The 12213-nt window shown below is 36.5% G+C and overlaps 1 protein-coding gene across 15 annotated transcripts in view; it reads left to right on the top strand.

Moving 5' to 3' along the window:
* LOC105233358 (uncharacterized) overlaps positions 1 to 6649 on the top strand; it is a 52036-nt gene extending 45387 nt beyond the window's left edge. For 10 of the 15 annotated variants that reach the window (XM_049446731.1, XM_049446708.1, XM_049446748.1 and 7 more), the window contains 3 exons: positions 3441 to 4061; positions 4191 to 4513; positions 5950 to 6648. In XM_049446731.1, coding sequence (XP_049302688.1) covers positions 3441 to 4061; positions 4191 to 4453 — 884 coding nt within the window. In that variant the 3' untranslated portion in view covers positions 4454 to 4513; positions 5950 to 6648. Of the gene's footprint in view, positions 1 to 3440; positions 4062 to 4190; positions 4514 to 5949 lie in introns of all 15 variants that reach the window. The other 5 variants (XM_049446735.1, XM_049446763.1, XM_049446757.1 and 2 more) reach the window with 5 other exon arrangements.
* Positions 6650 to 12213: the final 5564 nt, after the last annotated feature.

Here is a 12213-nt window from a genome sequence, read left to right as displayed (position 1 = left end):
CTTGGGGAGTAAACTGGTGAAAAGTGTGATTCGCCTAAGTGTGATTCGCCTAAGTGTGATTCGCCTTAGTGTGATTCGCCTAAGTGTAATCAGGCAAGGTGAACGCAGAGAACGTATAATATAGACAGAGAACGTTTAATATAGAGAAGGTTCACGGCGCGGAGATCGTAAAAATATTTTTGGCTAACTCGGTCGAGATGGTCCAGTTTCACCACAGACAAATTATAAGCGTGTTTCACCACGAATATAGCAGAATTAAGCATTTTCACTGTTAAATGAGAAAAATAATGCGAATTCCAATGTAAAGTAATGTATGCGTACAGATTCGCTTATTTACTATGCTCAAACGACTCTGCTTATAATTTATAGATCGGTATACATACATACATATGTATATTTGTTATGAAAACACATAAGTGTGTATTTTGAATTTGACCTGTGTATTTGTATGCCATAAGATCTTTGCAAGTATTACTACCTAAATATACATTTTATATGGGTTTGACAGGTCAAATATGTATTTACTATATACAAAAATATGTACATATATGTACATACATATATTTCCTTTAATTATTAAAAGTGTGGCGAATGAAACACCACAATTATTAAAACGTTACAAATATTTATTTAATAAGCACTTCTATTCTTTATGGCGTCTAGACAAAGAGTGACGCTTCTAAAAACTTAAAACTAAGAATTCGGAATTCAGTGGAAATTGAAATTCCAAGCATGTACAGAGAATGAATAACTGACAAAACAGAGTTGCCATATCTGTGTGCCCACAAAAGTTTCGATATCATGTTAAAAGACCAAGCGGTCGCACATGTGCTCATATATAATTATGTGTGCATGTAAACAAATATGCTAGACCATAGGGATAATGTTTGTAAATTTGTCTAGATGCAGTACATATGTATGTACACTCAATGCTTCATGCGAAATCTCCGTTGAGACGGACAACCAATGGCGAAGCTCGCGTTTTTTGCTTCCATGTCAACGAGTCAATCTGTCAACACAGAATTGTGTTGTTGGTAGAAAATCCTAGCTGTGCCGAAACAATAAGCGAACGATTGTCTATTGTTACCGCTTCCCTTGCCGCGCTAACAGCTTCGCCGACAAACTTGCGTAAATATGTATGAATATATATAAATGAGCTTGCATACATATCGACGCAGATTTTTGCAAGCCGCGTAAAATACAGTCAATCCCGGTTATGTGGCACAATCAAAGATACAGATTTTTGTGGTTTGTCAAAAATAAAAATATAATATGGTACATAAGCGACTGCGGATACTTAACCGAGTCGTACATACTTAAAACAATAGTTTGAATGTATTTCAAAAAACAAACCGTGAGATGCAGCAAGATATAGGCAGTTAAGAGGGATGACTTTCATTTAAGCGGAGTACTACTTAACCGGGATTGACTGTACACATGAATAAGAGGAATATTGAACATTTTCACATGTACATATTAAAAGACCAAGCGGTCGCGCATATTCACGTACATACATATGTAATTATGTGTGCATGTAAACAAATTTGCAAGAACCAGAGAACTTAAAAGTATATAAAGAGAACATAAAATTTGTTAACATTGTATGTAAGGTCGGAATTCGCCTCGCAATTTTAACATTGTTTACAATTCTCTCACATATTCTAACCGAGAATATGAAGAGACAGAAATATATGTATTTACGGCATATGATGACAAGGCATATATGCCGAAGAAGAGAATATGAAGAGACTCCCAACGAAGAATTTCGTTTTGCTTGTTTATATTTTGTTTCATTTTGACACCGAAAATGTGTACAAAATACATTATGTCTCTGTCTCACATACGCAAGAATATGAAGAGACATAAATATATGTATGCATGAATATGAATATGAAGACATAAACACATGCATGCATGCTCCTTATGCAAGTTCATACATATGAATACATATTTACGCACGTTGGAAGGTGAAGCTGTTACAGCGGCAAGGGAAGAGGTAACAATCGGCGATCGTTTGTTAGTTTCTTTCGCGTCTCGTCGCGTCAATGCTTCGACAGATTGATGTGCTGAACACATAGAACGCGACAGACTGCAAGCGCCATCTGAATCTGATATTGAAATACACACATTCTTAAGGACACAGTTATTTAGACAGCTGCACAACTACATAACTGTGTCCATAAGAACGTGTGTATTTTAATATTTGACAGATGTCGCTTGCAGCCTGCCCCGCTCTATGTGTTCCGGGCGTGACTCTTTGAGTTTCGGCACGCACAGTGATTGGACTTAAATAGAAACTTTTGCGTATTAGCTGATTCAAGGAAAAAGTGAGTTTTGCAGTTCCTGGTATGTATCAGAGAACTGCAAAACTCACTTTTTCCTTGAATTAGCTCATACGCACAGTGATTGAACTTAAATAGAAACTTTTGCGTATTAATTTACTAATGAAAACATAAAATAAATTTAAATATTTGTAGGAAATAAATATATGTATATGTGCATACATGTATATATTGCACACACACATTCATATATATACATATAGATAGAGAGAAAGAAGTTTTACTTCAGTCGTGCGGTCATAAGCACACTCTCTTTTTTTAACGGAACAGATAATTTAAGTAAAAATAAAAACAAGAAAAAACGTTAACCTCGGATGCATCCAAGCTAATATACCTTTCACAGGTGCATTTCTTTTAGTTACTATGTGTTCAGTTTGTATGGAAGCTATATGCTAAAATATGCTATAATTTTTAAGAGATTATATTATGCGAAAGTTTTCCGTACAAGTTCTTGATTCCGATCGTTTAGTTTGTATGACAGCTATAAATTATAGTGGTCCGATATCTTAAAAACTGAGGGACTAGTTTATTGAAGTTATACTTCTTATACGACGCCGGAAAAGGTTGCGATAGATTCTGGTTGCGCAACCTTCCATATAAAAGTAACGCAAAGTTGCGCAACCTCGCTCCATCCATATGAATGTAACGCAACCTTGTTTGCGAAGATGTGCGAGCAGCAAGCGAAGCGGTGACAATCGGCGAACGTTTGTTCGTTTCTTTCGGCACAGCTCGGCCGACACAACAACACAACACAATGTTCTAGTTGATTGGCTGCGTTAGCCGTTGAGTTCACAGTGAATAGTGATAGTGATTCAAATGAAATAATATATTAAGTGACAGTGATAATTTCTGCGAATTTTCAACTATTTTGTGTGATTTTTGGTTGATTGGCTGGTCCTCCGATCAATGTTGATAAAATAAATGACAGTGATAATACGCATAACACAGCGGATTCCAGGTTATGTGGTGGTAAGTTTCTCTTGAATATTTCAATTGTCCGTAGTATATGCACCTTGTGCATTAAACTTGTGCTTTTGAAACTAATATCAATTAGATTGGCAAAAATTTTAATGTTTTGATTTTAAATTGATTTTACAGCGGAAAAAGACGGTGTAGCCCGTGTTTCAAGAGGAGGGAAAACGCCACAATATTATCGTGAATACCGAGCACGAAAGAAAGCAGAGCGGGAAAAGGAGAAATTTGAAATGATAGCTGGCAGTCAAACGAGGAAGAGGAAAACAGCTGCGGAATATCAGAGAGCGCGTAAAAAAGATTCAACGTCTGCTATTTCATCAATCTCTGCGGGAGCACCTATAATTACTGATGAATCAACGATTTCCAATTCCGCGGGAAAAGACAGTGCAGCCCGTGTTTCAAGAGGAGGGAAAACACCACAATATTATCGTGAATACCGAGCACGAAAGAAAGCAGAGCGGGAAAAGGAGAAATTTGAAATGATAGCTGGCAGTCAAACGAAGAAAAGGAAAACAGCTGGGAAATATCAGAGAGCGCGTAAAAAAGATTCAACGTTTACTGTTTCATCAATCTCAGCGGGAGCATCTATAACTACTGATGAATCAACATTCGTCAATTCACCGATAACTGGTGGACATTCAACGCGTGTTGATGGATTAATGGCGGCTGGTCCTCCGATCGATGTTGATAAAATAAATGACAGTGATAATACGCATAACTCAACGGATTCCAGGTTATGTGGTGGTAAGTTTCTCTTGAATATTTCAATTGTCCGTAATATATGCACCTTGTGCATTAAACTTGTGCTTTTGAAACTAATATCAATTAGATTGGCAAAAATTTTAATGTTTTGATTTTAAATTGATTTTACAGCGGAAAAAGACGGTGTAGCCCGTGTTTCAAGAGGAGGGAAAACGCCACAATATTATCGTGAATACCGAGCACGAAAGAAAGCAGAGCGGGAAAAGGAGAAATTTGAAATGATAGCTGGCAGTCAAACGAAGAAAAGGAAAACAGCTGCGAAATATCAGAGAGCGCGTAAAAAAGATTCAACGTCTGCTATTTCATCAATCTCTGCGGGAGCACCTATAATTACTGATGAATCAACGATCGTCAATTCACCGATAACTGCTTGACATTCAACGCGGGCAGTGCAGCTGTGATAAATTTATTGCGAAAGCAAATGTTCTACAAATGTATATGTATATTCTATACTTAAACAAAATTATTAGAACCATCGTATGTTTCTTGCATGCATAACCAAATCATACTTAAGTCAGCGTAACCTAAGTGTCAATGGTGGTGTTGGTGGTAAGCGCTTGGAAAGTCAAGATGCTACGAGTGCCACAGGTTCGAATCCCGACAGGATAAATTTTTAATTTTTTGCTTTTAACATCGTATACTATACAAATAAATATTTTTCTTTATTTTAATTTTTAAATTTATCACAGCAATATTATTTAGATTTATATTATGTATATTGCTGTGATAAATTTAATTTCTATTAGTAAGAAAAATATTTATTTGTATAGTATACGATGTTAAAAGGCATACATCTTCTATCCTATCTTGTGTATCTGCACATGTTCATATGAGCGTATGTATACGCATGTGCGCGTTCAGAAATTGAAATCATATTTTCATCACTTATCAATATACTTATTACATGTGCGCGCATTGACTTGCATGTTCATACATTCATATATACTTATATGTACATATATTTGCATACATTGCCAAACAAATAATGCACAAGCATACAAACATACATATGCGTACACATATGAATATGTCACCAACAAAAAATTGATCTTCACAAGTCAATATGGCAGCCAAATTGGCGAAGAACAAAAGAGAGATGATTACCCTGTATATTCTCTTCCGCAACGAAGAGACGGAACTACTTTCCGAGTCAAAATTCCTTCATTTAGACTTTGCTTTATTCTTCATTTTATGTGCATAATAAATTTATAAAATGTGAATTTAAGTTTTCTAGTTTTCTTTCATACAAAATGATATGCATTTCTGAATATCACTAAGAAGTATAACTTTTTCCGCACCATTTTTTTAATTTTCAGTTATTTTTTAACAGAACAGATAATTTAAGTAAAAATAAAAACAAGAAAAAAACGTTAACCTCTGCTGCATCCAAGCTAATATACCTTTCACAGGTGCATTTCTTTTAGTTACTATGTGTTCAGTTTGTATGGAAGCTATATGCTAAAATATGCTATAATTTTTAAGAGATTATATTATGCGAAAGTTTTCCGTACAAGTTCTTGATTCCGATCGTTTAGTTTGTATGACAGCTATAAATTATAGTGGTCCGATATCTTAAAAACTGAGGGACTAGTTCATTTATATACAGACGGACAGACAGACGGACATGGCTAAATCGACTCAGCTCAACATACTGATCATTTATATACAGGTATATACTTTATAGGGTCTCCGATGCTTCCTTCTGGGTGTTACAAACTTCGTGGCAAACTTAATATACCGTGTTCAGGCTATAAAAATACAAAAATGTATTTTATTCGTAGTATGGGAAGGACTATGTTTAAAATTAACTTTTAACACTTTCTTATTCATGTAACAACAAATATAATTATATATATTTTTTTATTTACAGGCAATCCTCCGAGCAATAATTATTCTCTTCAAAATTTTCAACCATGAAACCGAGAAGGCTTTACGTCGATGGTAAAATTGTGATAAATAAAAAATACAACTCTACTTACTAACTTATGTATATGCCATATATGGTATATATATTCAAGAGATTACCGCTGCTAAAATTAAATGAAATTACACTTAAGTTTTATAATTTTTTTTAACATTTTAATATGTAAAACAAAATGCCTTACGACCATGACAAAATGTCTAGTTGCGATATAGATATAAAGTGAACTTAGAATTATATATTCTGGTCGAACATATTGCCAAAAATTTTGTACTGGTTTGGTATTATTAATTGAGGTATGCATTCAATGGGTTATATTGAAGCAATTAGTTAAGATCTTTATTAACACATTATGCATTTGTATTTATGTTATAAACAACCATATTTGTATAAGTTTTGAAGTTAATTGAAATAAGTTCTATGAATTTTTTAATTTGCAACTTTATTTTCTTTTTTACGATTTTAAAATTTATTACTTAAAAGTCGCAATAAACTATTGTGAATATATAAATACTATTAAGAAACGTGTACGTGTATGTCCTTTAGCAATAACATACATATAAAAGTATAAAATACAACATTTTAAGGAATAAACTAAACAATATTTTTTTAAAAAATACCAATTTGAAAATTAAAGTTTTTATATTCATGCTACATGCTGCTACAGAATATAATAGCTTCGTTCACCTAACTGGTGGGTATCACCTTAAACTAAGCGAGATAGACATAATGTTATATTCATATAATTCAGCGTGACTGCCTATCTTTCCCTCCGTGCAAGCTGTCACTTGGGTAAAAATTATAATATCTTGATGAAATTTCGTACACATGATCCCTGGCAAAAAAATAAGGCGAATAATCGGACCACGGCCACACCCACTAAACGCCATTAAATGAAAACATATAAAGTGCCAAAACTAAGTATATATCTCCTAGACCTAAAGTTACAATAGCCAAATTCGCTTAGTACAATTCTTATAAGAACCGTTATCGACAAAGTGAAAATGGATAAAATCGGATGATAACGCGGCCCACTCCCCATATAACGGTACTGTTAACTACTAAAAGCAAGAAAATCAATAACTAAATACGCCAGTAGCATTAAATTTTACCCCCCAGATGGTATGATAGGGCTTTATACGAGCCGTTGTAAAAATTGGACGATGGACGTGGCACCACCCACTTTTAACCAAAATCGCGTATCTCAGCACCTGTTTTTCCAATTTCAACCAAATTTGGTACGTAACATTCCTCTAACATTTTTATCTCGAAAATAAGTGAAATCGGACAGCAAACACGCCTACTTTTGATATAACTTTTTCGCGCGAGTCGTTTCTTCTTTTCACAAGGTGGTGCCAGTTGGAGATTCCAAGCAAAACCAGGTCCTTCCAACGCAGTGGAGGTCTTCTTCTTCCTCTACTTCCCCCGGCGGGCACTGCGTCGATATGATCCGCTGTCTTTTAATTCGCTGAACTATGTCAATGTTGTCGTATATCTCATACAGCTCATCGTTACATCGAATGCGAAATTCGCAGTGGCGAACGCGCAAAGGGCCATAAATCTTTCGGAGAACTTTTCTCTCGAAAACTCGCAACATCGATTCATCAGATGAGTGACTTATAGAGTTTTGTTACTGTTCGTCGAGAGAGGAATTTACTTCTCAATTGAGCACCTGCTGCCAAGAGATATTCTGCGTCAGATTTTGAGGCTGACACTTCGAAGTTATGACTGTCCACAGTCACGTGGGTGCCTAGACGCGATTAGCCAATGATATCAATATCATCAGCATACGCCAGCAGCTGTATACTCTTATAGCAGTTTGTACCTTGGTTTAGTTCTGCAGCTCGAATTATTACTAGAAGTAGATTGAAGAAGTCATACAAAAGAGAGTCCCCTTGTCTGAAGCCTCGTTTGGTATCGAGCGGCTCGGAGAGGTCCTTCCCGATTCTGACGGAGCTTTGATGTTGCTCAACGTCAGTTTACACAGCCGTATTAGTTTTGCGGGGATACCAAATTCAGACATGGCGGCATAAAGGCAGCTCCTTTTCGTGCTGTCAGAGGCAGTTTTGAAATCGACGTAGAGGTAATGAGTGTCGATTCTCTTTTCACTGATTTTTTGGAAGATTGGGCGCATGGTGAATATCTGGTCAGTTGTTGATTTGTCAGGTCTAAAGCCACATCGATAAGGATCCGATAAAACAAAGTTTTTAATTCCACTTAACTCCTTTCCAGTGTACAAATTAAGATGCAATTAATATAATGGGTAAAATCTTTTTCGAAAAATGCCTTTAGCGTATCCACCTTATGGGCATAAATTGTCTAAATCTAAAAAACTGTTCAATCTCATAGGTATCGAATATTTGGACTCCAGTACCTATAGTTGACTTTTTACCGCAAATAGCTGTCAATGTGTGAGAATGAAATTGAGGGATAATTCTTCCTAAAAATGGTATGTACGTGTGTCAAAAATGTGTTAAATCGTGTTCCATATACGTAATACAATGATCTGAATAAAAATGACAGAGCATGATGACAGTGAAAACTTAACCTAGCCCCCATATAATGACATTTTTTTAGTATGTAGAATGCAAATAGTTTGTAGTATTGGCATAAATAGTTAAAAAAGGGTCGATACTACCCCCAGCTGCCATATTATGCATACGAGGTGTGTTCAAAAAGTATCGCGAATCGTAACTGACAGTTTTCTTCGATTGCAGGGGCGTGGTGCATCATGAGTTCTTGTCACAGGGAAGAACGGTCAATAAGGAATATTACCTGCAAGTTATGCGCAATTTGCGCGAAGCAATCCGCCAGAAACGCCCGGATTTGTGGAAGAACAAAAATTGGCTTTTGCACCACGATAACGCCCCTGCTCACACATCGTTGCTTGTGCGCGACTTTTTGGCCAAAAACAACACACTAATGACGCCGCAGCCACCGTATTCCCCAGATCTGGCCCCCTGTGACTTTTTCTTGTTCCCTAAACTGAAGAGGCCCATGAAAGGACGACGTTACGCTTCTCTTGACGAGATAAAGACGGCATCGAAGGAGGAGCTGAAGAAGATAAAAAAAATGATTTTTTGAAGTGCTTCGAAGATTGGAAAAACCGTTGGCACAAGTGTATAATATCTCATGGGGATTACTTTGAAGGGGACAAAATTGATATTCATGAATAAATAAATAATTTTTGAAAAAACACAAAATTCGCGATGTATAATGATTTTCGTTTTTCTAGTAGACCTTTTGCCGAATATGTCAGTCAGTGTATGAGTTAAAGGGTAAATGTGTATGGTGTATAGTTATATGATATGTATATATATGTATATATAATACAGTGGTGTCCTTTGATCGTTTTGTCTTTTCAAATTACACCTTGTGAATCCTAAAACGGGTAACGTGTCACATCTACACTTTCTTCGTAGCAGATTGCCCAGTGAAACCTACTGCTTCGACCGTACCTTGATCTTTGGTTTCTGCGCTCCAGCATCGAACACTGCCGTGAAGTGGTGTCACCGTTAGGCTTGTTTTCCGAAGTAAGCAAACGTGGAAAAATCACGCCGAAAACTCTATTTTGTCTAATATTTCATGCTACATATACCAAACATACATATGTATGTACACATGTGTATAGTGGCCTTTTGGTATACTGAAAATCGAAGAGACCATTTTTGTTACCCTAACAGTTAGTAGAGCTCCTGAGGTAGAATAATACAAATAGTTATAAAATGATCTTTTCTAATGCGAATCGCATTTCTCACCATAGAGTTTTCTGAAAACTCAGTCCTTTTGATATATCGCCAATGCCGTTCTATCGATATCTAAACGTAACAGATCTGAAATTTGAGTTCATTAAGAACAGTGTACTAGGCAGCATTCCTTAAAAGTATTTGGAGAATGTTTCCAGCTGTACAAAGTCTGTCATTTCGATTATACACACATCATCAATATTTAAAAAACCATCTGTTCCGCAGTTAAGATTAGGTTAACGGAACGTTCATAAATATGGCAATGTGAATCGTACGGCTAACGATTCGAAGTTAGGTTAAGGTGAGGTTAAAACGACAACAGGGATCTCACTTGGTCCTTCCATTGTGATTCCTAAAACTACTATGTAACGAGGTTTTCAAAAGTCGACCGAAAGGGACAGCAAGCGACGCCAAATTTTTTTCCCACTCTTTTTACATTTCTCTTTAGTAAGTTTTGCCATTTCATCATGGAAAGATATACGATCCAACAACGAGTCGAAATTATTAAGATTTATTACCGAAATTCGGAATCAATGCCCTCAACTTTAAGAGCGCTACGTCAAATTTATGGAGGTCATAATTGCCCTATCCGATCAACAATTGACGTCTAGTAGAAAGATTTGAATCCACAGGCGCAGTACGAAATGTTCCCATGCCAGTGAGACAAAGAAGTGCAGATAGTGTTGAGAATATTGCTGCCATTAGCGCATCAAGTGAGGAAGACCTCAAGCGTTGTGTATCTCTGTGACGTCTTTGTAGCGAATTTTGTGAAAAAATCTTGGCCTACATCCTTACAAGATCAAACTGACGTAAGAACTGAAGTCTCCTGACCACCAGAATCGTCATATGTTCGTGAATTGGGGTGAGGAACAACTTGAAAATGACCATCGGAAAATCGCGTTCAGTCTGATCAATGCTTCGTCAATGCAATGCAATGCATTATTGGTCAGGCAGCAATCCACACGTACACCATGAGTCATCATTGTATCCCGAAAAAATTACGGTTTGGTGCGATTTATAGGCCGCCGGCGACATTGAGCCGCACTTTTTCCGTGATGATTAAGACCACCATGCTACTGTGAATAGGATCAATAATAACCGAATATTTTTGGCCTTAATTGGAACTTGGACAATATGTGGTTCCAACAGGACGGCGCCAGAAGCCACACATAATCGATTTATTGAAAACCAAGTTTGGTGAACGTGTTATCACTTCGCCTCGGTTGTGAGTCAAGTCTATAGTCTATTCCAACAAGCCAGGAACGAACTTTGTACGATTATCGGAAATAAAATTGCAGCCATATCGGCCGATCGTGGTGGCCATGCGATAGGAATTGAGTTTCGTACATACATAATGGTATCGAATGTACTTTCACAGGAATAAAACATTTTATTGATATCCCAAATCGTTTTTGTTGTAGTTAAAAAAAAAATTTGTGGCGCTATTATTATACCCCGTTATTGTTCATAAAGACTCTCATAAATCGACAAACACTTTGAGCCTGTAATAACTTTGTTAAGGCAGCTAACATTAATTGCGGCTATTTTCCCTATTTCGCCGGAAGTGTGACTGCTGAGAGATTTCTCGAAAAAGCTAGCGTTTGGTTGCTTCCACCTCATCTTCCACTATTCGACAAGATTTTAGCTTTAACCAGAATACCTATTGGACAATGCCCTGTTAGAACTCCAAGTGCGGCAAATTAAACTTGCTAAGATGAAGTAGTTGAGTGGATTTCTTGCGTTCTTTCTAGGTATTTGTTGACAAGGCTTGCTACGATACCACGTGATCTATAGGTCAACGGCTTAAAGGCAAGATCCAGCTCTCTCTTGCGAGCTCATGGACTTTGCAGTTGCGGAATCGTTACAACGAAGCACCCAAACGAGTTCGAGAATGAAGTAACTTGACGCTATTGGTAGGAAGCACAAACACTACTCGATAAACTTTGAGCGCACAGTGAGCGAGCTCAACTGAGCTCAGCTGAATACTTCTGATCTGAGTGCTGAGGACTTCCTTGCACTTCGATGCAATACGTCTACAGCTCCCTTAATGACAGCCACTTCTGCCTGAAAAAAAACTATACTAATCTGGTAGACTGAAACTACACTTGAAGGAAGGCGCTTATTACAGAAATCAAATCATCGAATATTATAATTTTACTTATTCCATTCTTCTTGATTTGAAGTTGTACACAACTACGCGCGTTTTCGGTAATGCAAACTGCTCAGTTTGTTTGATGTCACCAATTCGAAAAAGCGAATCTGGCATCTTTCATTGTAAGTTATTTAAGTTGAATATAATTTTAATATTATTGCTTTATTATATTTATGGATATAAAAAAAAACAGATTGCGTACAGTTTTGGAATAATATTTTTGACTTTAAAGCTGTTCCCAATTAATAAATTTCCTTTTTTTAGACGATTCATTCTCTTTGTGTGCTTTTCTAATTGAAATCGATATTTTTTGCT

Source organism: Bactrocera dorsalis, chromosome 1, assembly GCF_023373825.1.
Source record: "Bactrocera dorsalis isolate Fly_Bdor chromosome 1, ASM2337382v1, whole genome shotgun sequence".
Lineage (NCBI taxonomy): Eukaryota > Metazoa > Arthropoda > Insecta > Diptera > Tephritidae > Bactrocera > Bactrocera dorsalis.
The sequence above is the reverse complement of the archived record's forward strand: the minus strand, read 5'-3'. Positions and strand labels throughout refer to the sequence as shown.